Source organism: Bubalus bubalis, chromosome 14 (genome assembly GCF_019923935.1).
Source record: "Bubalus bubalis isolate 160015118507 breed Murrah chromosome 14, NDDB_SH_1, whole genome shotgun sequence".
NCBI classification, from domain to species: domain Eukaryota; kingdom Metazoa; phylum Chordata; class Mammalia; order Artiodactyla; family Bovidae; genus Bubalus; species Bubalus bubalis.
The window spans coordinates 19,671,503-19,697,983 of record NC_059170.1 but is presented as its reverse complement, the minus strand read 5'-3'; the positions used below and the strand labels follow the sequence as shown (position 1 = coordinate 19,697,983).

Sequence of the window (26,481 nt, the reverse complement as noted above, 5' to 3'; positions counted from 1 at the left end):
TCTTGCATAAAAAAACTATAAAATTTCTCACACTTTTGGTGCCAAAAATTTAGCTGGAAAAACACACCTTAAGGAAATTAAATGTCTAATATTAGTGACAACTAGGGCAGCTCTCAAATTCTCCAAATAGGAGAAAGACTAAGCTAACCATGTGCCACTGTACACATCAGCCAAAAGATACATGAGGAAGTCACTTAAAAGGACAAGCACACATGGCCTATTTCAGCAAACGGAGGTACACACTCAGTTTCAGCAACAGTTGCACAGAAATTTTATAATTAAGAACAAGGGTTCTGAAAACAGACATTTCTTGGTTTGAATCATGGCATTGCCCTCCATACCCTTTCATGAAATGTTTCCTTCTAAGAATGGATTTGGAACCATGCAGGACCTGTAAGCAGCTACTTGCTCTTGAGGAGATGTGTATATTCTTACTTGAGTAGAAAAGACAGATGCTTAAGAGCAGGCTCTGCCCAAGCTCACATCTCAGCAGTCACTTGCTGGCCATGTGACCTCAGGCAAGTGATTAAACTGCCATACATTCTAGCTGCAATGTATGTGTCTAATATCATTACTAGTAGATGAATACACAGCTTATAATATGACCGACCTGTTAAGTTCTTCTGTGGTTGAAATGAGATGATGCCTGGAGAGTGCTCAGCATAGTGACCAACAAGTAGTAAGTTCTCAGTAAATATTAGCAGTTTGCATTCTTCAACTAAACTACTGGTCTCCCACTATGGTCCAGGCATTGCATCAGGTACACCCACAACATTAAATTCATAAGAACCTTACAAAGGCAGTGTTGTTATACAAAAAAAGTGAAAGAAATGGGCTCAGAGAAGGATCTGTGAATATTAGGCAAAAAAAAAAAAAAAAAAAGAATGCAAGGATCCCAATTACAAATATAAAAATGAAATACACTGATACATTTGCAATGATATGTATAATTAGAACATAATGATCATTGGGGGTTCCCTGGTGGCTCAGATAAAGAACCTGCCTGCAATGCAGGAGACCTGGGTTCGATCCCTGGCTCAGGAAGATCCCCTGGAGAAGGAAATGGCTACCCAAGGGTTCACTTTGTTTAAACTTAGTCAAGTTTCTTTGTGTTTTCAAGGAGAAACAAGCAAATGTGAACTGGGGACGCAGTCCCACAGCCTTTATTGTGCCATGCCCTTCTTTCCCCTAAGCAAGGACCATGCTGTGTGTTAAAGGTCACCTGAGTGTTGGCTTCTGACCAGCAAGTGCTTACCTGGAGGAGATAGAGGAGTCCTGGGACAAACAAGGTGAGTGGGTACAGAGACTGGTACGTTGCTAAGGCAAGAAAGATAGCACTGAGGAAGGCACTACCTGTAAAAAGAAATAAATACATGGACTAATCCAGGCACATAGATTAGGATTCAATTCAGCCAGTCCCCCCAAACAAGAAACTTCCAATAACTGCTGTCAAATAATCTGTCAAATGTCTCCTTGGTGCCTAAGATGTATGCAAACTCACAAGAGTGAGAACTTCTTGGCTTAATTTCTAATAAAAGGAAACCAAGAAACTCAAAACCACTTACCTTTAACAACACCACAGGTATATTTCTTGTAAAATTTTCAGACCCAGAAAGATTTTACAAAACTTCAGCCCAAAGATGAATAAAAAGATCTAGTCTGTTAACACCCATGTCCTATTTAACTAAACAGTTTATTAAGCTTACAGTTATTGCTTATGAGATTCAGAGCTGTGAAACCCATACTTTTTTGGGGGGTCGCAATGGGCAGCATGCAGGACCTTTGTTCCCCAACCGGGGATCAAACCTGGACCCCCTCAGTGGAAGCATAGAGCCCTAACCACTGAATCACCAGGGAAGTCCCTGAAACCTATACTTTTGATTGTTGCAACACTCCATCACTATTTTTATAATATCCTTTCCTTTTGTATATGCTTTTTATTTTTTCAGATTAAAATATATTTATCTTTATTAATATTCTACATAAAATGGGCAGCTATTCTCTATTCTCTACATAAAATGGGCCATTATGGAATTACTAAATATGATGTTATAAAGAATTTTCAATGACATGGAGATATGCCATTCTATTAATTAAAGATCATAAAAGAGATACATGCTATAACCTCTTTAAAAAAAAGACATAAATATATTTTTAAAAAACCTAAATGGTTAGGCCACAAATTTCACAATGTTTTCCTCTGAGTGGTTGGATTATGGTGATTTTTCATTTTTGCTTCTCTGTATTTTCTAAACTTCCTAGAAGGATCCTTTGTTTTTGTCTTCTGAAAAAAAACGGATATCTTGTCTCCCAAGGTAATAGAAATGAAAGCAAAAATAAACAAATAGAACCTAATCAAATTTATAAGCTTTTGTACAGCAAAGGAAATCATAAACAAAACAAAAAGACAACCTACGGACTGGGAGAAAATATTTCTAAATGATACAACTGACAAGGGATTAATTTCTAAAATATATAAACAGCTCACACAATTTAATAACAAAAAAATAAAACCCAATCAAAAAATGAGCAGAAGACTTATACAGATAGTTCTCCAAAGAAGACATACAAATGACCAACAAACACATGTATGGAGGTTCCTTAAAATGCTAAAAAATAGAGTTGCCATATAATCCAAAAATCCCACTTCTGGGTGTGTATCTGGAGAAAACTCTAATTCAAAAAGATACATGCACTGCAATATTAACAGCAGCACTATTTACAAGACATGGAAACAACCTAAATGTCCACCAACAGATAAATAAAGAAGATGTGGTATATATACTCAACAGAATACTACTCAGCTATAAGAATGAAATAATGCCATTTGCAGCAACATGGATGGACCAAGAGATTATCATACTAAGTTAGAAAGACAAACACCATATGATATCCTTTATATGTGGAATCTAAAATATGACACAAATGAACTTATTTATGAAACAGAAAGACACACAGACATAGAAAACAAACTTACTGTTACCAAAGAGGGAAAGGGGATGACAGAGGGTTAAGTTAGGAGTTTGAGATTAGCAGATACAAACTACAACATTGTAAATCAATTATACTTCAGTTTAAAAAAACTAGATGGATGTAAGAAAAAACTGATATATATTTTTAAAAACCAAGTAGCTATTCCCTTTCAGATGGTTTGAGATAAAGAAGTACCCTAAAATCAAACCTAGAGATACCTAGTTTACCACAGAGATTCTAGAATGGCCCAGAAATCAGTAGAGATCAAATGATGGTCCAAGGCTGCTATCTACAATGATAATACTTCATCAAATAATTGCTTGTGGTCACTCTTATTAATGTGGGGTCAATTTTTACTGAATAGAAAACAGACATCCTCTCAAAGGTGTTTCATAAAAGAAGGAACTATTCACTCCACTCAGTCTAGGGAATTTTACCCTCTGCCAACTCAGCTCCAGAAATAAACAGAAGGAGCTGTTCCATAGGACTTTTCTGCCCACTACGCATAGTGGTTTGACTTGCGGGGTTTTTTTGTTTTTTTTTTTTTTTTATGGTACAAAAGTGATAAGCATTCAGCAGAAACCATACTTCTAATTTTGAATATTATTTTTCCCCAGACTAGTGATGGTGGGCAGCAGCAGCCGCAGCTCCCAGTCAACCACTCAATGTCGAGGTTAAACAATCAACACACTTGCATCCATTCAACTATTCTGCTTTTCACTTTCAGCACAGATTCAATAAATTGCATGAATATTCAACACTTTATTATAAAATAGGCTTTGTGTTGGATGATTTTGCCTGCCCAACTGTAGGCTCATGTAGGTGTTCTGAGCACATGTAAGGTAGGGTAGGTTAAACTAAGCTATAATGTTCAGTAGGTGAGGTGTACTCAATGTAGCTTTGACTTAGGATATGTTCAACCTGTGATGGGTTTACTGGGACATAACTTCATTATAAATCAAGGAAGATCTATACTTGGAACATCTAAGAGCCACCTTGGAAGAGGGAGGGTTATGAAAGCGACTACTTCACTGGAGAGTGATGGAGAAAATAACTTTGGGTGCTCCACACCTCAAGCCAAAGAAACTCACCAGCTGAAAACAATTCCTCGTTGAAAGAAAGTGGAAAGAAGAGAAAAGAGGAAGCTGGAAGTAAAAGACCAAGGACAGAACCCTACAGAATGGGCTGCTGCTGCTGCTGCTAAGTCGCTTCAGTCGTGTCTGGCCCTGTGCGACCCCATAGACGGCAGCCCACCAGGCTTCCCCATCCCTGGGATTCTCCAGGCAAGAATACTGGAGTGGGTTGCCATTTCCTTCTCCAATGCATAAAAGTGAAAAGTCAAAGTGAAGTCGCTCAGTTGTGTCTGACTCTTAGCGACCCCATGGACTGCAGCCTACCAGGCTCCTCCATCCATGGGATTTTCCAGGCAAGAGTACTGGAGTGGGGTGCCATTGCCTTCTCCAATAGAATGGACTATTGTTGATTAATGCCAGCATGACGGCCTGTATCCACGGTACTTATAAATATGACTGAGCAGGGACAGATTGTGCCCAGCCAAGCTATGTTACCAGCAGAGGCCCCCACACAGCTAGAACCAGAACTGGGTCAATTCTAAGATAGGGAGATGGTGGTGGTGGGCAAGGTCCTATTCTGGAGTCCAACAGCTAGGGGGACTCAGAATTCCTTGACCAGGGCAAAAAGGTGAATGATATTTTGTGGGAAACCAGCAAAGAGAGGGGGAAAGCTGGAATGAACTTTTGGGGAAAAAAAAAAACAATTTAGCTGTGTCAGGTCTTAGTTGCAGCATGCAGGATCTTTCATTGCGGCAAACAGGCTTCTCTGTAGCTGCAGAGCATTATCGGCTCAGTAGTTGCGGTGGCATGGGCTTAGTTGCCCCTCGGCAATGTGGGATCTTAGTTCCCTGATCAGGGATAGAACCTGTGTCCCCTGCACTGGAAGGTGTACTCTTAACCACTGGAGCACCAAGGAAGTCCCAAGAACTTTTAAATTTAACACTGTTTTCTACAGAGATTAATGGCCCTGGGAGTGAGAAGAGGCCCAAGGGTCTGTTAACAGAGGAGGGGTAATGTTTCAACTCCATTCATTCTTACAAATGTGGTGAAAACAAACACATGGCTTTCACCCCCTCTCTCCCGCAAGAGACTCCAGGGAGTGAAAGAAACAAAGCCACCTTCTGCCCTAAGCACCCAAGATCAGTAATTATTTGTCTGGAGCAGCTAACTATTTATAAGGCCCAAGAGAGAAGAAATTGCCCCAAGCTAAAGAATGGATTTGTGAGTTTTAGAATACTTGCTTCCAAGATCAGGAAGAAGCAGCCTTTCTCCTTCAATGAAATAATTAGGAAGGAAAAATCTGTTCCTTCTGCTAGTCCCTGTACCAGTATGTGGCGTCAGCAGCTCTCTGGACACTGCAGCTCTTCTTCAACCCTCCTGCTCTCACAATCCTTCCACCAGTCACCACGCCCCACTGACCCACTTCTGGAACAGCCATCGCTGCAATTCGCACTCTCATCTTCTCTCACCAGTTTTTAGCAGGTTGTTCTTCCTTCTCAGGGATCTCCCCACCTCCCTCCCATCCAATCCATCCTGGTACAGAAGTACCAGAAGGAAACTTCTAAAAGGCAGTTTAGATTGTGACAAGCCCCTCTTAAAAGACTTCTCAGGGTTCTATTTCATCTATCAGATTATTCTAGCAGCAAACAAGACCCTTCAATGAGAACTTCCCTGGAGGTCCAGTGGCTAAGACTCTGTACTCCTAATGCAGGGGGCCCGGGTTTGATCCCTGGTCAGAGAACTAGATCCCACATGCCCCAGCTAAGAGTTCCCACGCTGCAAGTAAAGATCCCACATGTAGCTATGAAGATAGAAGATCCTATGCACCACAACTAAGTCCTGGCTCAGCCAAATAATTAATTTTTAAAAAGACCCTTCACTATCTGGGTCTTTTTTCCTGAGCTTCATCTCTCACCATCCCTACACATCCTCTGTTCTTCAGCTACACTGGATCATTCCCCAATGTCTAAAAACATCATGCCCTTTCATTCTTCTGTGTCCGTTCTCAGGCTATTTCTTAGCTGTCCTTCTCTGTCCTCCTTCTAGTACAGACCCATCCTTTAGTGACCAGTTGAAATGTTACTTCCTCTATGAGGCCTAAGCAGAGATGCTGATAGTCAAGTATAGCTACCATTTACCCATCACTTACTAGGGGCTAGGCACCTATCCTCTGTATGTCAAAGCTCTTTAGGTGAAGAAACCAAGGTACAGAAACAAAGATAATGTATCACGTTAAGTAATGGGATCACTCAGCTGATTCCAGTGCCCATTTTCTTACTCATTCAACTCTCTCATTCAGTACTGACACTCTTCTAATAATTTGCTAATATTTTTCTCTCATGTGTCTGTGAGTTAATCAAAGGCAATAAACCTCTCTTAACTTAGAATCTCTAGCATCTTAGTACAATACCTCGCCCACATGGTGAATGAATGAATATCATTCAGTGATACATGCGAAATCCTTTTTATTTTTGTAATTATCTTGTTTTTAGTTGGCTGCACTGTGCAGCTTGTGGGATTTTAGCTCCTGGACCAGGGATCAAACCCACACCCTCCAAAGTGAAAGTGCAAAGTCCTAACCACTGGACCACCAGGGAATTCCCCTGAAAACTTTTTTAAAAATCTTAGGAGAAAATCAATTTTCTTTTTTTTTTTTTTAATTGAGATATAATTGACATATAACATTACATAAGTTTTAGATGTACAACATAATGATTTGATATTTCTACATATTGTGAAATGATCACCTTAAGTCTAATTGAGATCAATGTTCTTGAGAAAGGAAAACTTATGAAGTATAAAATACAGAGTAATGAAACATGTAGTGTTAGTCATTCAGTCATATCTGACTCTTTGCGATCCCATGGACTGTAGCCCTCCAGGCTCTTCTGTCCACAGAATTCTCCAGGCAAGAATACTGGAGTGGGTTGCCATTCCCTTCTCCAGGGGATCTTCCCAACCCAGGGATCGAACCCAGGTCTCCTGCATTGCAGGCAGATTCTTTACCATCTAAGCCATAAGCCACTTACCATAGATTCTGACTTTTAAATAAAACAGACCCTGCAGAATAGCAGTTGAGGACCTGTGGCAGGTGGCCAGCACAGAGGATGTGGAACAAACTATTCTAAGACTGAGGCCTCTGGTCTGGGGGCAGAAACGTGGTCCTGCAATAGTCAGGAGCCTGGTGTGTGGGAGGCTAGGGCATGTGTGGATGGGGCACACGCACAGTCTGAGCAACAGTGGACGGGGAGTATGGAGGCACACCAGAGACTCAGACAGGGCTGACATGGTTTTTTTTAAAAAATTAGAAGAGGCAAGAAGAGTGAATTAGGAAGGCAGGAGGATGGTATGTGCTTGGGACAGGGTCAAGAAAGATAAAAATAAAAGGTGTCTTCAAATATTTTAGACACTCTTGAGAGTCCCTTGGACTGCCAGGAGATCAAACCAGTCAATCCTAAAGGAAATCAACCCTGAATATTCATTGGAAGGACTGATGCTGAAGCTCCAATCCTTTGGCCACCTGATGCAAAGAGCCAACTCACTGGAAAAGACCCTGATGCTGGGAAAGATTGAGGGCAGGAGAAGAGGGCTGAAGAAGGTGAGATGGTTGGATGGTATCACTGACTCAACAGACATGAGTTTGAGCAAACTCTGAGAGACACTGAAGGACAGGGAAAGTTGTCGTGCTACAGTCCATGGGGTCACAAAGAGTCGGACACAACTCAGAGACAGAACAACAACAACAATACAATATGCAAACATTTCTGGAGTGCCAGTTCTATGCCAAGCCTGTGCTGAGTGCGGAAGACTGATGACTCAGATAGTTTCTGTCCTGAGGGAGCTCCCAGTAAACAATGACAAAATATGGGAGGAAAGTACGGTGCAAGTATTCAGAATCCATTAGGAGAAGACGACACCTGAGTTTTGAACAATGAGTAGGTGAGGCCTGGCAGTCCAAGGGAACAGCAGTTGCACAGGCAGGAGGGCGAGGGGAAGAATGGTGTATTAGGGGTGGAGGGAGGAGGATCGTAATTAGCTCAACGTGGCAAAACAGAGTTGGAAGGAGTGGCTGGAAGAGGGTGCAAAAGGGACTTCTGTGAATGTTGGTAACATCCTGTTTCTTAATATGTTGGCTACTCATCATCTTATGAAAATTCATTCAACTGTACACTAATGATTTGTGCTCTTTTCTGTATGTTGTACTTCAACAAAAAGTTATAATCTAAGAAGTCTCAGCAAGGGACTTCCCTGGTGGTCCAGTGCTTAAGACTGTGCTTCCAATGCAAGAGGCGGGGGTTCAATCCCTAGTCGGAGAACTAAGACCCCACATGCCACGCCGTGTGGCCAAAAAAAGTCTCAGCAAGCAAGTAGGTAGGGGTCAAATCAAGGAAGGCTTAGCTTGCACAATCATTCAAGAACATGTCTACAAGCCTGGGCATGGTATTTCAAATAATAATGAAGTGGCAGCCTCATTTGAGCAAGAGCTAGGGCATCCTGCTCATCTAACCAGGACAAACTATACCAAGAAGACTGAATTTTACAAAAAAAAAAGAGATATAATTGCTACCATTTATCTGCTAGAATGGCCCAGATACTCAGGCACTAGGTTTTCTGTACCAGCTCTAGTCTTTGGCCTTATCATAAGAATATTAAAGTAAATGAGTCAACTGTATATGTGCACTGGCTGCAGGAAATTTTATTATCTAGCCAATCAAGCTTTGACTATGTTTTATAAGCCTCTATTTGTTTCAGCGTGAAGGCCAAAACAAGCCTTGGCAAGACCTGGGCTAACACTCTGCCTCCAGAGACTGTACTTTGAAGGGATCTGGGCCTGGGTCAGGGGCAGAGCTATAGGACAGTGCAGGAATGTCGATAAGGTGGGGCTGTGGGGGCTGGTTCAAGATGTGGAATTCAAGTAGAATGAGCAGAGACTGGGACACAAACAGAATAGAATATTCTATTCTGTACTAGAATAGGCAATGGGACAGACTGGAATGTGGTCAAAAGGACTGAGGTCCCAAGGACACTCAGAAGAGGAAGTTGCACTAAGACCTGAACAGCAAGCGAGACAACTGGGCAGGAGGAGGGGCTGAGGCCTGGCTCAGCGTTCCAGCCTCCCCACCCAGTGTTCTTTCGACAGTGCAGGCTTTCTCAGAGTGGTCCATCCACTTTGGTATGATGATGACGATAATTCACTGAGCATATATTCTGTTCCGGCCACAACTATAAGCACTTTAAACCTATTAAGTCATTTAGTCCTTCCAATAATTCCATGAAGTGGGTACTATTTCTATCCCCATTCTACAGATAAGTCAACTGAAGGACAGAGATGTTATTGGCCAAGGGTTCCCAAACTGGTGAACAGTAACAGAATATGAACCAAGACAGTCGCATTCCAGAGCCCCTAGTCTTTAACTGCGTCACTATGCTACCTTCTTGACCTCAGTCCATGACTGTATCATTAACATTACAACAGAGCAACAGGCAGCTAACATCACAATAGGCAACTATTGGGTTTTTGTTTCTTGTTTGAAACTTAAAGTGAAAGTGAAGTCGCTCAGTCGTGTCTGACTCTTTGGGACCCCATGGACTGTAGCCTACCAGGCTCCTCTGTCCATGGGATTTTCCAGGCAATAGTACGGGAGTGGGTTGCCATTTCCTTCTCCAGGGGATCTTCCCAACCCAGAGATCGAACCCAGGTCTCCCACATTGTAGACAGATGCTTTACCATCTGAGCCACCAGGGAAGTCCTAAAGTTCCAGTGAAGTTTCTTGTTTATTCCTCCACTAATTCATGAGGCTGATCTTATCTGTGTGATCAAACTGAAGCTCTACAGGCTGTGTGATTTGCCTGAGGCCTCAGCACTGGTAACTAAAACAAACAGGTTTTGAAGTTGGGTTGATCTGACAAAATCCCAGGCTGGTTCATCCTAGGGTCCTTGGGCCTGTGAAAAGGTTACCGAGAGGAACCGCATATGGAAGTGATGGGTTCATCAGGGCTCAGGATCACCACTCTGCCATGTTCTTCCAGAGCTCCAGGAAGAGATCCTCTCCTTTTAACCTTCTCCCAGTCCTTTCCAGAAGACTCAGGGAGACCCTGTCTATCCTGAGGGGTCTTTTAAATAGGAAGATAATATTAAGAGTAACAATCAGCACCACCATTTACTGAGCATCTAGTACCTGCCCCTACACTACACTGTTTCACATTACCATCTCATTCATTCTTTATGTTCTCTTTACGCAGTAGAGATTGTTTCAGTCCCCATGTTATAGACAAGGAAACTGAGGCCCCAAACAGTTAAGTCACTTACTTGAGGTGATATTGTCAGGAAGGGCTGGAGCTACAATTAGCCACCAGGTCTGTCTCGACTAAAAAAAATGCACAACCTAAAAAGTTGAGATTTATATTTTATTTGGTGGACAAGACTGAGACTTAAGCTTGAGACAAACCATCTCAGATAGCTCTCAGAGACTGCTTCCGAAGAAGTAAGGGAAGAGCCAGGATATATAGCAGTTTTTTTGTTTTAAACTTTATTTTGTATTAGGGTATAGCTGATTAACAATGTTGTGATAGTCTCAGGTGAACAGTGAAGGGACTCAGACATGCATATACATGTACCCTATAGTAGTTTTTGAAACAAAGACCAGGTAATTTGAACATCAAAAGTCTCCTGTTAATGAAAGAAAACTATATACCTCAAGTTAAGGAATTTAGCACTTTTCTTAAAAAAAGCAGAGGCAAGAGTCTCACTGAAATCATTCCTTTGATATGCACCTCAGCTACCTGGGTGGGGACATTCTCACCCTGAGTCTCCTCAGGGGGTAAGGGGGGGAAGGGGGAGAGTGGCTGCAGCACTGACCACCAGATGGGTCATCCTGTTTCTACCCTGAGTTCCTTCTGGATTCACTTTCAGGGCAGCTGGAATGTGATGGCTTGAGGGCTGAAACACCCCTTTATTTACTGATTTTGAAGGCAACATTTTTTTGTTGACATCTGTCTGACGTCAGAAGAGCCTGAGCTCTTACTCTGGACTACCTCTGGTAGTACTGATCTTTCTTTTCCCGTGGGAAGCAAGTGCTGTCATCCAGGCCTCTTTTGGTGGAATAAGGACAGTTGGAAGGGTCCTTAGGCGGCAAACCTCAAGAATTTCCTGTCTGGAGCATCTCACTGTTGACAAACAACCACAGTGAACAGGCAGGATACCTATTAACATCTGTTTGTTTTCCTTGTGAAAACCTAATGAAGACAACTTTAGAGGGATGGAGTATTTTAACTAGCTCACAGATAGGCAGAGTACTCCTTCACCAAAGCTCCAACCTCTGAACTGAAACCAAAGACACTTCACTAAACTAATGTCAACCCTGCCTACAGACCTGAGTTTCCAGGCCAACACCCCAACAAGGACATCACAATACACTGGCCTGGACCTTGTCGTGGCCTGTGGCTCTTGACGTATCCCAGACAACCCTGGCCTGACACACAGGAAGTCAAGGGAGGGCAAGAAGGAGTCAAGGGGACAAAGCAAATGAGGCCACTCCCTTCTGAGGGGACACCTGCTCCATCGAAGTCTGGGAAGACAGATACTAAGTTAACTTCCACGGTCCCTCATCAATTAAGTTACTTTATTTTAAATTATGTGCTCATTAAAGAAACTTTGAGGAAGAAACAAAAATTACTCATGAACTTACTCATGAACTTACTCTACTAGAAACAAGTACTACTCTTTTGGAATCTGTTTTCTATTTGTGCTGTGGTTTTCACATAGTTGAGACTATATTTTATTAAAATATATAATTTTGTATTCAGTTTTAAAAAATAAATGTACTCACATAATTTAGAATTATTAAATATGTGCATGGGTAAATTGTATTTTCTTTAATTACATGGGAAAATATGTTTTACTCAGTCATTCCTCTATTTTGAAGTAGTTTCCAATTTTTCTATTATAAATAATCCTTAATTAATGACTTTGTATCATAAAGCCTGATCTATAATTCTGCATTATTTTGGAATTAGGTTATCAAAACTAAAATTCATTAAAGTACAAACATTTTACTGCCAAATTGCTTCTCAAGAGGGTTGTACCAATTTATAAGTCAACTTGAGATGTGGGAAAATGCCAATTTGACAGCACTTTGCCAGCACTGAGAATTATCTTCTAAAATCTTTGCCAATTTGAAAGGGAATAAAAAAAGCCACTTCCCTCTGTGTGTTTTGAATTTGCTTTGCTTTATTAGTTATCTAATAATTAATATCTGAGGTTATTGATTTCTCCCTGCAACCCTGATTCCAGTTTGTGCTTCATCCAGCCCAGCATTTCACAGGATGTACTCTGCATATAAGTTAAATAAGCAGGGTGACAATATACAACCTTGATGTACTCCTTTCCCAATCTGGAACCAGTCTATGTCCAGTCCTAACTGTTGCTTCTTGACCTGTATACAGATTTCTCAGGAGGCAGGTCAGGTGGTCTGGTAGTCCCATCTCTTTCAGAATTTTCCACAGTTTGTTGTGATCCACACAGTCAAAGGCTTTGGCATAGTCAATAAAGCAGAAGTAGATATTTTTTCTGGAACTCTCTTGCTTTTTTGATGATCCAATGGATGTGGGCAATTTGATTTCTGGTTCCTCTGCCTTTTCTAAATCCAGCTTGAACACCTGGAAGTTCACAGTTCACGTATTATTGAAGCCTGGCTTGGAGGATTTTGAGCATTACTTTGCTAGAGTGTGAGATGAGTGCAATTGTGCGATAGTTTGAACATTCTTTGGAATTGCCTTTCTTTGGGACTGGAATGAAAACTGACCTCTTCCAGTCCTGTGGATACTGCTGAGTTTTCCAAATTTGCTGGCATAATTGAGTGCAGCACTTTCACAGCATCATCTTTTAGGATTTGACATAGCTCAACTGGAATTCCATCACCTCATTAGCTTTGTTCGCAACAATGCTTGCTAAGGCCCACTTGACTTCACACTACAGGATATCTGGCTCTAGTTGAGTGATCACACCATCATGGTTATCTGGGTCATGAAGATCTTTTTTGTATAGTTCTTCTGTGTATTCTTGCCACCTCTTCTTAATATCTTCTGCTTCTGTTAGGTCCTTACCATTTGTCCTTTATTGTGCCCATATTGTGCAATATTCCCTTGGTATCTCTAATTTTCTGACGAGAGCTCTGGTCTTTCCCATTCTTTTTCTATTGTTTTTCTTGCATTGATCACTGAGGAAGGCTTTCTTATCTCTCCTTGCTATTCTTTGGAACTCTGCATTCAAATGGATATATCTTTCCTTTTCTCCTTTGCCTTTTAGCTTCTCTTCTTTTCTCAGCTATTTGTAAGGCCTCCTCAGATAACCATTTTGTCTTTTTGCATTTCTTGGGGATGGTCTTGATCCCTGCCTCCTGTATAAGGTCACTAACCTCCGTTCATAGTTCTTCAGGCACTCTATCAGATCTAATCCCTTGAATCTATTTGTCACTTCCACTGTATAATCATTAAGGGATGTGATTTAGGTCATACTTGAATGGTCCAGTGGTTTTCCCTATTTTCTTCAATTTAAGTCTGAATTTGGCAATAAGGAGTTCATGAGCCATAGTCAGCTCCCAGTCTTGTTTTGCTGACTGTATAGAGCTTCTCCATCTTTGGCTGCAAAGAATATAATCAATCTGATTTTGGTATTGACCATCTGGTGATGTCCGTATGTAGAGTCTTCTCTTGTGTTTGTGGAAGAGGGTGTTTGCTATGACCAGTGCATTCTCTTTGCAAAACTCTGTTAAGCCTTTGCTCTGGTTCATTCTGTACCCCAAGGCCAAATTTCCCTGTTACTCCAGGTATCTCTTGACTTCCTACCTTTGCATTCCAGTCCCTTATAATGAAAAGGACATCTTTTTTGGGTGTTACTTCTAGAAGGTCTTGTAGGTCTTCACAGAACCATTCAACTTCAGATTCTTCAGCATTACTGGCTGAGGCACAGAGTTGAATTACTGTGATATTGAACGGTATCACAAAATCACTGCAGATGGTGACTGCAGCCATGAAATTAAAAGACACTTGCTCCTTGGAAGAAAAGCTACGACCAACCTAGACAGCATATTAAAAAGCAGAGATTTTGTTGTGCAGAAGCTTTTAAGTTTAATTAGGTCCCATTTGTTTATTTTTGCTTTTATTTCCAATATTCTGGGAGGTGGGTCATAGAGGATCCTGCTGTGATGTATGTCGGAGAGTGTTTTGCCTATGTTCTCCTCTAGGAGTTTTATAGTTTCTGGTCTTATGTTTAGATCTTTAATCCATTTTGAGTTTATTTTTGTGTATGGTGTTAGAAAGTGTTCCAGTTTCATTCTTTTACAAGTGGTTGACCAGTTTTCCCGGTGGATGAAACTGGAGCCTATTATACAGAGTGAAGTAAGCCAGAAAGAAAAACACCAATACAGTATACTAACGCATATATATGGAATTTAGAAAGATGGTAACAATAACCCTGTATACGAGACAGCAAAAGAGACACTGATGTATAGAACAGTCTTATGGACTCTGTGGGAGAGGGAGAGGGTGGGAAGATCTGGGAGAATGACATTGAAACATGTATAATATCATGTATGAAACAAGTCGCCAGTCCAGGTTCGATGCACGATACTGGATGCTTGGGGCTGGTGCACTGGGACGACCCAGAGGGATGGTATGGGGAGGGAGAACGGAGGAGGGTTCAGGATGGGGAACACATGTATACCTGTGGCGGATTCATTTCAATATTTGGCAAAACCAATACAATATTGTAAAGTTTAAAAATAAAATAAAATTTAAAAAATAATAATAATAAATAAATAAACAAACAAACAAAAAAAAGCAGAGACATTACTTTGCCAACAAAGGTCTGTCTAGTCAAAGCTATGGTTTTTCCAGTAGTCATGTATGGATGTGAGAGTTGGACCATAAAGAAAGCTGAGTGCCAAAGAACTGATGCTTTTGAACTGTGGTGTTGGAGAAGACTCTTGAGAGTCCCTTGAACTACAACCGACCAGTCTATCCTAAAGGAAATCAGTCCTGAATATTCATTGGAAGGACTGATGCTGAAGTTGAAGCTCCAATATTTTGGCCACCTGATGCAAAGGACTGACTCATTCGAAAAAGACCCTGATGCTGTGAAGGACTGAAGGAGGGAGGAGAGGGGGATGACAGAGGATGAGATGGTTGCATGGCATTACTGACTCAATGGACATGATTTTGAGTAAGCTTCAGGAGTTGGTGACAGACAGGGAAGCCTGGCGTGCTGCAGTCCATGGGATCACAAAGAGTCAGACATGACTGAGTGACTGAACTGAACTGAACTGATTAGTTATCTATGGAGTTGAGTATTTCTTCATCGTTTTTAGTCATTTATATCCCTTCTTTTGTGAATTCTCCCAACTGTTTTCATCTTTAATGAATTATTCCATCATTAATTTCATTAAATATCTAATTATGTGGTACAAATGTGAAATGTAGAAATAAGAGTTGCAAATTTTATAACTCAACTAACTTTGTGTATACTGTTAATAGAGATTACTAATATACTCAAAGAGTTATAGTAGTTCGGAGACCTAACTAAAATAGAATTCTGGAAATATTTTAACAGATTAGAAATGTTACTTGTGACAGTCTCTATTTATAGCCGCCAACAATGGAAAATAACTTAGGTGTCCAGCAAAAGGGAAGGCCTGGGATCCCATGACAAGTATACCTGAGGAATGGAAGAGGAGGTGGGGTAGGGTGGGATGATAAAAGACTTTTACTTCTCATTTCATATGTTTGAACTTCTTTTATTTTTACCAAGTACTTGAACTACTCCTAAAACTTAAAAAAATTAAATTTAGATTTAAAGAAACTAACAAATATGTGACCAATATCATACATGTTTCATATGAAACAAATAATAAAAGTAAAACAAAACTGTGCATACAGTATCACAAAAAAGTTTATAAAATTCACTTGACAGAAATCTGGAGTGACATAATAAAAAATTTTTTCTGTGGAATCAAAAACTGTGGCTGCCAAAGAGTTATATATAACTTTTTAATATGATTTTCCCCCCCTCAAACAAAATCTTTTCATTGACCTAAGAAGTCTTACGAAAGGTGTTCTTCAAATGATATACTTCACATTTTTGTGTGAGACTCCTATTGTACATACCTCAGAGGGCATGGCTTCAGCCTTTCTACCTTTGTGCTTAGCTATTTCTTTTTTTTTTTAATGTTCTGGGCATACCATGTGGCATGTGAGATCTTATTTCCCTGACCAGGTATAGAACTTTCACCCCCTGCATTAGAAGCAAGGAGTCTTAAGCACTGGACTGACAGGGAAATTCCTCAGCTATTTTAAAGGTGACATTTCCAAAGGCCAGTGTTCAATCCCTTCTGCCAGGTGATAGTTCTTACTTTAATGGACACCAAGCACCTTGATAAATGAATCTATCTGAGATAGACACTTGGAAACAGGAACTAAGGTAGGGAGTGTTCACAGACAGCAAAGAGTCATTTCAAGTAATCTGACAGTAAGTTAAACTAAATAACCCAACAGAAAAACCACCACAACCACTCCAAGAGAAGCAATGTCTTAAAAAGATACAAGTCCTTTCCATAAGTAAACTCTAAGTAACTCTATGTGTTACTTTTGAGTCTTTGTTCCCTAAGTGTGTAAACTATTCAGTAATAATGTAGGGAAACAAGGGCTCTCATACACTTCTTATGGCAGTATAAGTTGGTAGAACTCTTGAAGGCAATTAAGTGATAAATTTCAGAAATTCTAAAGAAGGTATACAGCCTGTGACACAAAAATTCTATTTCTAGGACTCTATTTCTGTGGTAAGAAAATAATTGTACATGGGTGTGAAAATTACTATTAGAAATTACATTACAGAATTAACTGTATGGGAATTCCCTGGCGGTCCAGTGGTTAAGACTCAGCATTTTCACTGCTAGGGGCAGGGTTTGATCCTTGGTTGGGGAACTATGCCTGGTGATAAAGCCAAAAAAAATTTTTTAATAAAAAAAAGGAAGGAAAATTAACTGTAATACTATTTAAACAGCTGAAAACTGAAAACTATTAACTAGATATTTAATAGTAGAAGTTGGTTAAAGAATTTCTATTTATTGGTCAACACAATGGAACAGTAAGCAGCCATGAAAAATGACAGACTAAAAGTTTATTGACATTTGTGGCAGGCTGTATTTTTGGTGCCAATTCTTTACCCCTCCCTATGTCCAGGCTCTTTGCCATATAACTTTGCAGGGCACTCCCACTGTGAATGGGGAAGTATCTACCCCGACCTCAGACATATATGTCTGCATCATGTGATACAACCAGAAATGTCAAGAGTTCAAGCCTCAACAGTTGTGTCTCTGACATCAGTATGAGAAGAATATACTTAAATTAGTCCCCTGGTCCATGAGGATGACAGACATGTGGAGAAAAGCCCAGCCTAGATTAGCCGACTACAGCCAGCTGTTGATGCATGAATGAGCCCCGATGAAACCAACAGACTGTCTAGCCACATCCAACCTAGGTCAGCTGACACCTAGCAGACTTACAGACGTATGAGCGAAGTAAACATGTACTGTTGTTTTAAGCCACTGAGTTTTGGAGTGCTTTGTCAAATAACATTTTTGTGGCAACGGTTAATTGATATATTTAAAAGTCTAAAAGGAAAATGGGGGGAAAATCTGGAAATATATACCTCTAATGCTAATCAACAGAGGATGAGATGGCTGGATGGCATCACCGACTCAATGAACATGAGTTTGAGCAAACTCTGTGAGACAGTGAAGGACAGGGAAGCCTGGTGTGCTGCAATCCATGGGTCGCAAAGAGTCGGACATGACTTAGGGACTGCACAACAACAACAAATCACATGTATATCATTTTTCCCTCCAAAAACCTCACTGAAATGACAATAAAGCACTAAAAATTGTCTTAAATCACAAAAAACTGGAGAAGAGGTTATAGTAAAACAAATTTTAATATAATAGTGGAAACATTAAAAGCAGGAAGAAGAGGGGACTTCCCTGATGGTCCAGTGGTTAGGAATTTGCCTTGCAATGCAGGAGATTTGGGTTCCATCCTGGTCAGGGAACTAAGATCCCACATGTGGCAGAGCGATTAAGCCTGTGGGCCACAACTACTGAGCCTGCGTGCTCCTGAGCCCTCACACCACAACTAGAGAACCTGGGTGCGGCAACAGAAGATCCCACGTGAAGCAAAAAACTATCCCACATGCCGCAACTAAAACCTGATGCAGTCAAACAAATATTTTAAAAATGAAACAATATTAAGATGCATTAACAAAAACTATTGTTTTTAAAAAGGAGGAGGAAGAGGGATAAATAAGCAATATGGAAGAGATTACAACTTAATGGCCTGCAGAGATGAATACCAATAAAAATCAGGCCAACTCACCCCATTCTGAGAAATGCACCTTGAAGGTATCAGATACTATGGCAGGTGGGCTAAGTTACAGAGATGAAAATCAAACTGAAAGGTTTTGTACAGACCAGCCAGAACCCCAGGTCTCATCTCAACTATGTGCAATCAGTCAGTTGACTACCTCTACACACCCTCATCCTTCATTCTACTCCACCCCTAGAAGCTATAGTTCTGGAGAAAATTAACTAAAGAGGCACAGGTCAAGGGATATTAAGCACAGTAATAGACTAAAGAGAAGTGTGGACTAAAGAGTGGTAATGAGATTACACAAAAATATAAGTCAGAAAGAGAAAAACAAATACTGTATATTAACACATACATATGGAATTTAGAAAAAATGGTACTGATGAACCTATTTTACAAGGCAGGAATAACATGGAGAATAGACTTGTGCACACAGCAGCGGAAGGAGAGGGTGGGACAAACTGAGAGAGTAACTGACATATATCCAATACCATGTGTAAAATAGATGGCTAGTAGGAAGCTTCTGTATAACACAGGGAGCTCAGCTTGGTGCTGTGTGATGACCTAGAGGGGTGGGTAGGAGGGAGGCTCAAGAGGGAGGGGATACATGTATACTTAAAGCTAATGCATCCCTGGAGTAGGAAACAGCAACCCACTCTAGTATTCTTGCCTGGAGTACCCCATGGACAGAGGAGCCTGGCTGGCTACAGTCCATGGGGTCGCAAAGAGTCGGACATGACTGAGTGACTGAGCACACACATAGCTGATTCATGTTATTGTACAGTAGAAACAACACTGTAAAGCAATTATCCTTCAATTAAAAAAAAATTATGTATTTCAACCAGCCACCTCCCCTGCTACTGCTCTCACAACTCCAGCAGTTGATTACACAAACCCCCTACCCTACTGCAACTCCAACCCTGTTACCCTTACACAGGGAACTGGAAGATTCCTCTGTGGAAAAACTAAATACATTCAGAGGAAAAGAAAACCTATAAATGATGACATTTAGGGATCCCTCCATCAAAAAAAGTCAGCCAGCTGTCTGATCTTGCTATAGTGAGAATGATCCATCAACAAGTCTTGCCCATGTACACAATCTCAAATCAACAAGTTAGTATAATATCCTTAAATAATTAGACAGCTAAGGATCACTATAAATAAGAGAAAATCTCACCACATGAAAGATAGACCTCAAGATAAACAGGAAAAAAAAATAGGCAGCCATGGGTGGGGGGAAGGGGGGAGTCCAGAAAGACAAAGGGATCATGCTTAGAACAAATGGAAACTAAAAACAAAAATAAAACAAGAAAACTCAGCTTAGAGAGGACACTGTGTGACAAAATAAGAATGATGCCTCAGAGAAACAACTGGAGACCAACAAAGAACTTAAAAGTATAAAATAAAAATTAAAAATTCCATATAAGAGTCAAAAGATAAAAACAAGGATGTATTCCAGAAAAAGAGGAAGTAAAAATGATGGGAAAAATCAACAGAAAATAAAACATGCAAATCAGATCAAAGCAGGAGGCCTGGGTTCGATCCCTGATCAGGAACTAAGATCCCACCTGCTGTAAGACCTCACATGCCACAACTGAAGAGTTCACATGCTGCAACAAAGATGGATGATCCTGCATGCTACAACTAAATAAATAAATAAAAGCAATTAAAAAAAAACAAACAATAGATTCTCAATGTAGAGGAAACAGTCTTCTTTCAGAAGAAGATGCCATCAAGACTTTCACAGCTAGAGAGGGGAAGTCAATGCTTGGCTTCAAAGGACAAGCTGATTCTCTTGTGTGGGGCTAATTTATTTTTTTTTTAACCAATAAACTATGTTTAAATTAAGCTATGTACATTGTTTTAGTTATAATGTTATTGCATACTTAACAGCATATAGTATAATGCAGACATAACTTTTATAGGTACTAGGAAACCAAAAAATTCCTGACTCACTTGATTGCAATATTTGCTTTATTGCTGTGATCTGGAACCAAACCCACATTATCTCTGAGGCATGTCTGTATTATTAGGCACTTGAAAGATCTAGCAGAGCAACTGGGGGAAAAAACAGTGATTGGTACAAAAGGATTAAGCACAACAAAAACAAGCAAAAACTCCACAATTAAAAAAAATAAAAAGGTTGTACAAGATAGAAAAAATAACCATAGTTACTACTTTTCTCAGTAGTGAATAATACCTATACTGTCATAAAACATAGGTACTAACTACTGATTTAATCAAAGCTGTGAGGGACTTCCCTGGTGGTCCAGCGGTTAAGATTCCACTTTTCCACTGCAGGGAGCACCAGCAAAGAAACAGGTATCAAAGAGCTAAATTGTTATCTCCCATAATGAGAATCAACAATAGATAATGTCTAAAATTCATAATTTACCAAACAGCAACACTAGGTCTTATTTACAAACATGGAAATAGATACAAGCAAAAAAAAATTAGCTCCTTCAAAGAACTTGAACTAGGGATAGGAAGAAGGAGGCACAGCGCCGCTGTTCTCATTGTAAGCCTTTTAGAATTTTTTTGTTTTTGTTCAACCTATGTTAAAAGTGACTCTCTGAGTGGTAGAATCAGGATGTTTTAATTTTTTCTCTCGGCTTATCTGAAATTTCTATAATATTATACTACTTGTATAGTTTTAAAAAATCGTTTTGAATGCTGTTTTTTGTTTTTAATCCACTGCATAAGTGTTACAAAAAGCCCTGCTCAAATCCGGAACTGAGGTTTGTTCTTTCCTTTGGGGCCTTACCTTTCATTGTTGCCAAAATGAAGAAAGCAATGAGGGTGTTGTTGATGGCGCAGGTAGACTTGGCAACACAAGACAAGATCGTGTAGGGATTTAAAAGATAGCTGGAGAAAAACACACATATCTGACATTAGTAATCCTGGTCAAAGGACCAGGGAGTCCTGGCCACCATAGACAGAAAGTTCTTGAGGCTTACTAAAAGCATACTTAAAGGAAGGCAACATCTTAGAAATGAGTTCTCCTAGGTAAAAGAGGATGGAGTGGGGTTGTGGCCAGTGAATAAAAGGCACTGAACATTTACTGCTTATTCTTTGCCATGTGTTTTATAGGAAAACCATCATATTTCATCATCACAGAGAATCTAGAAACCAGCAATAACATTATTCCCATTTTGCAGATGAGAAAACCAAAACTCAGTGGTTAAGTAACAAGCTTAAGGTTTTACAAGCTAATAAATACATTCAAAATCACATCTTTCTGGCTCTAAAGCCTACATTTTCTATTACTTCAGGCTTCAAAAATTATAAAAATTCTACTAATTCCCACAGAGCCATATATTTTAGGAATGGCTATACTTGTCTCTGAAAAATAAGAAACTACTTTTTCCTCAATCAGGTTCCTAAACTCTAACATAGGTTACCCCCATTCAAGAGGTGAGAGTGGCTTAAGTTTAGTCCTCTTGGCAGTCAAGCTACATCCACCAAGCCAGACCCAAAGGACAGAACAAGTGTCTGCTGAATTCAACAACAGGAGAATAGGAGACTCGCACACAAGCTAGTGGCCACTCAACCTCACAGGACGGCTTGAACTTCCACTGGCAAGGAATTAACTGAAACAGTCTTTTCCTGAGGTGGGAAGGAATGAACTGAAAAAAATGAATTTGTAACAATGAACAGGGAAATCTTAACAGTCATAACTGTATTTTTATTTATTTTTATCTTGCTTCCACAAAAGATCTGAAGTAGCTCAAATGAGAACAGATGATAAAAGTGAGAGCAAAATTAAAATAAAGAATTAAGACCAGGGAAAACATAAATAAAAGGAAAAAGCCAAGATCAGGGAAAGAAGAACAAATAGGTCTTCTACAGCATTGTAATAATCAGCTTTAAATCTGGCTCTGAGGAGTTTCCTGGCAGACACAGTGAAAAGGGAGAACAGTTACATAATTCTGATTATCAGATGGGAAGAAACATGCCAGTGTCTCAGGAAGAGATTATAATTATTATTCACAAATAAAGACCTTAAATCCAATACCTCTCAGAGCTGTAAGATTATCAGTTCTAAAGCCAACAGCCCAGAAATTGTTAATTTTTTTTCTAGCAATTATAGACAGATTTGTTACACAACCTTTAAGGAAATGACTGCTGCTATTACAAAACTACCCCGAGTCCATAAGGCATTCATAATGCTGCCAAACCTCTGTTTCTATTAGGTAGTTCCCACCAATATTTCTGAAATACATAGATATGAACTGACACCTCAAATGTGCTTGGTGGGAAGGGGGAAAATGCCATTTCTAAATAGCAGGTGATGTTCAAGAAGCAGCTACACAGCCACCTATCTGGAATACTGAATAGGAGAGTCACACACAAGGCAGAGGGTTGAATAAACTGTCCTCACAAGACCCCTTCTAAATCTGACGTTCTAAGGTCATGTCTTTCCATGAGGAAACTGGTCTGCCTTGTTTACTGTGTATCCTTAGGAACAAGTGTATTATTAACATTTACTATCAGTTGACTGAATAATTATTCCTATTTGCCTATCTCAGCAACATAAACAGGAATAACCTGAAAGAATTAAAAGTTACAGGCAGCACTGGTACCTCTAGAGAATTCTTCCACAGAACCTCAGTTCAGTAAGTTCTACTCTCCCATGCTCATCACCCAGCTGGGATGGGTCTGTTTGGCACTTCAATTCAGTTTTCTGAACTACAAATGGGGGAGTAAATTCTACATGAGACACAGGAGTTGCTTGGAATAACAGCTGCATAAAGACCAGAATTTTCTGCAACCCATATATTACAACTTAAAAATTTTTTGTTGTTATTGTTTTTAGAAATACTGGTTACATGGAGGCTGGAACCCAGATCAGCATCGAGTGAAAAAGCATCTGTGAAGGGCTGATTGTGCGTGTGCCTGTGTGAGGCTTTGTCCCAAAAGAGACAGAATGGCTCTGTCTCTTTTCCTGGCCAGAACCCCAGCTGTGCAACAGAACTATAGCAAACACTTGATGACTAAGACTCCAAATCTCCAAAAATACAACAAACAACATGAGAAAGTCTCATCAGATTTTCCTTGCGTTTGTTGGCACTGAGCCCCGTTTGGTCAGAGGATACTTACAACATGGCCACTTTCAGAGGGATGTAACGCATTTCCATAGGGGTTCGGATGAGTTCGGCCACATCGGGGGCATATTGGTCTAGTTCTAGGAGGAGTTTCTGCTTTTTAAACTGAAAAAAAAAAAGACAAAACATGAAATAAATAGTAACTTCCCACTGATTTTAGATTGAAGACAAAAGTCCTTCCATGGCCCATGTGGCCTGCCTTGCCTGGCCCTACTTCTCCAGGCTCAGCTCACACCCACTCTCCACACCTCTCACTTTCTGGGTTCCAGCACCATGAACATGCCACCCTTCTCCTGTTCCCAGGCCTCTGTATTTAACCTGGAATGACCTCTTCTCTCTTCCCAGTTAACTCCCACACAGTCTTTGAGCTCCCAGTTAAATCATCACTTCCTCAGGAAGGCACACTCTCCACCGCCCTAACTGTAAAAATCTCATAACAGTGTTTACGGTTAGAACTTTTTTATTTATTTATGTGACTAACATCTTTCTCCTTCAGCAGACTGTAAGTTCCATGAAGGCAAGGACCATGTTTATTTGCCAATACCTGGCACAGTGAGCAAACAATAACTATTGAATGGCTGACTGAATGATTGAATGGCAAGTCAATTTTTAGTCATTTTTAAAAGATATCATCAGTCACCCAAGGATTTCAAAGTTTCATCAAAGTGAAAAATTTTCATGCGAAGTGGAATGAACCCCCTGAATGTCACAGTGTCCTGGGTTTTCTTCTGTGCTATCCTATTTGAAGTTGTTTATATATATTTATGTGTATATATGTATATATATATATCTTTTGGCTGGCATTCATGCTTTTTGATTTTCATTGCAGCATGCGAACTCTTAGTTGTGGTATGTGGGAACTAGTTCCCCAACCAGGGACTGAACTTGCGCCCCCTGCATTGTGAGCTCACAGTCTTAGCCACTGGACCACCAGCAAAGTCCCGTGAAGTTTTTGACTTCCACAGAGGAAATGGGAAATGACCATGATGAAGAGGAGAAGGGCTGGGTGTGGCTGGGCAGCTGGATAGTTAAGAGGCAGTGAGATGGAGGTGGAAAGCTCTCGCCTTCCCTTGTGTGTGTCCCAACAAGTTCATGGGTGTGTTCTAGAATGAAAAAATGTTAGGCAACCCTATAAGCAAACATGGGTCAAACTGAAGATAGAAAAAGCCTCTGAGGGACTTCCCTGGTGGTCCAGTGGCTAAGATTCCGAGCTCCCAATGCAGAGGGCCCAAGTTCAATCCCTGGTCAGGGAACTAGATCCCACATACTGCAACTAAGACCTGGTGCAGGCAAATAAGTAAATAAATATTAAAAAGAAAAAAGCCTCTGAACCCCAAATGGGTACCCCTGCTGATTTAATGATCTTAGTATAAAATCAATGCTGCAACCTATTATAAAACAGTAATTCAGAGAAGCCAAAGTAGTGTGTCATTAAAGATTTAAGGATGAAAACACAGATGGCAACAGAATATATACTGCGTTATACTACTTACATAAAGTTACAAGCATGCAAAAAATACTATATACTATTTAGGGATATTTACAAATGCAGAAAAAGTTAGGACCACGTGTTTGATAAACACCAAAATCAGAACAGTGGTAACTGGTGAGAAGGGGAGTAAGGAGATGAAAGTATCAGAGAGTCAACTACATGTGAAACATTTTACATTTTAAGCTGAAATAGGTTCAGAGTACGTAATATTTTTTACATGTTTTTTCATGTATTGGATATTTAAATTTTAAAATTAAAAAAAATTTTTTAAGAGCCATCTTTCAGTTCAAAGGAAAATCTCAGGATCATCACAGGAACACAGGTAACCCCAGATTTCCTGCACAGGTTCAGGCTGAGGCTTAATCAGAAAACCTGAACAAACTTCAAAAGGCTCCCTTTGATCATCTCTGGGAGTCCAAGTTAAGTGGTAGGAATTACCATCAGTAGGATTTATGCTGCCATTCACAGCTGGGGTTATTTAATTAAAAGGGCAAAATATAAACTAAGGTGCTTTTATCAGAGAAGGGGTCTGGCTCAGCAAACAAAGCATTTCATGAAGACAGCTGCAGCAGGGGTGGAAGGACGGAGGCCCCACTAGCTGGGGTTCTGGAGTTCAACTGCAAAAAGAAGGCCACCTGGAGGGCAAGAGCGCCACAAAGACAGGCTATTAAAAGGAAACAGGGAGTTCACCCAGGAGCAGCCGGAGAGACAGGTGGGAATGCAGGCCCACTCCCCAGGCTGGAAGCCAGCAGGACAGTTAAAGAGAGGAGGCAGTTAAACAGGGATGTGGAGGCCCCGGGCAAATGTGACAAGTGCCAAAAAGGAAAGAATACTTCCGTGTAACCCCAACCTTCCAAACTACTTTAAAACAGAAAGATTTTATGCAAGGAGAGTCTCCACTAGAGAAGGGTAGTCAGCTCTCCAGTCCCCAGACACTCTGCTGGCTCTCTCTTCGTCTCCTCTAATCTCATCAGCACAGCTGCCATTATGCCTGGCCTCAGAGGCTCAATATTGACTCAGAGTTCTGACGCACAGACAAAATTCCTTTAAAACATCCCCATGCATCCCAGTTAGAGAAAGAAGAGTGTCTAAGAATATGAGGAAAACTAAACGCACACCAAGAAAATATTAGAAGTATAAAAATAAATGGGGTTAAGGAGTACAATTTAAAATCCAAAGATAAGTATCAATATATTTCTAGATATATTCAACAGCCACAACAATGAGATATACAGCTATCACAGGAGAGATTAAAAGTGACCTAAAAATTAATTGCCTGGATGTGTTACCTTTATAATCATGAATCAGCTTTTCTATATACTTCAGCAGAATTAAATATTCTGCTGAATTTTAATATAATTAAAAATTATATTTTTCTGAATTAAAAAATCTCCAGGGTGGAGTTTTCCTTCCCTTTTACCCA

General features: G+C 40.2%; 1 protein-coding gene across 3 annotated transcripts in view; it reads right to left on the bottom strand.

Annotated features, from left to right (window-relative positions):
- The window catches only part of PIGU (phosphatidylinositol glycan anchor biosynthesis class U), a 96,502-nt gene that overhangs the window by 47,013 nt on the left and 23,008 nt on the right, over nucleotides 1–26,481 (bottom strand). For all 3 annotated transcript variants that reach the window (XM_045162624.1, XM_045162625.1, XM_045162626.1), the window contains 3 exons: nucleotides 23,562–23,671; nucleotides 21,226–21,326; nucleotides 1,256–1,353 (listed from right to left, as the gene is read on the bottom strand). In XM_045162624.1, the coding sequence (XP_045018559.1) occupies nucleotides 1,256–1,353; nucleotides 21,226–21,326; nucleotides 23,562–23,671 (309 nt within the window). The remainder of the gene's footprint in view (nucleotides 1–1,255; nucleotides 1,354–21,225; nucleotides 21,327–23,561; nucleotides 23,672–26,481) is intronic.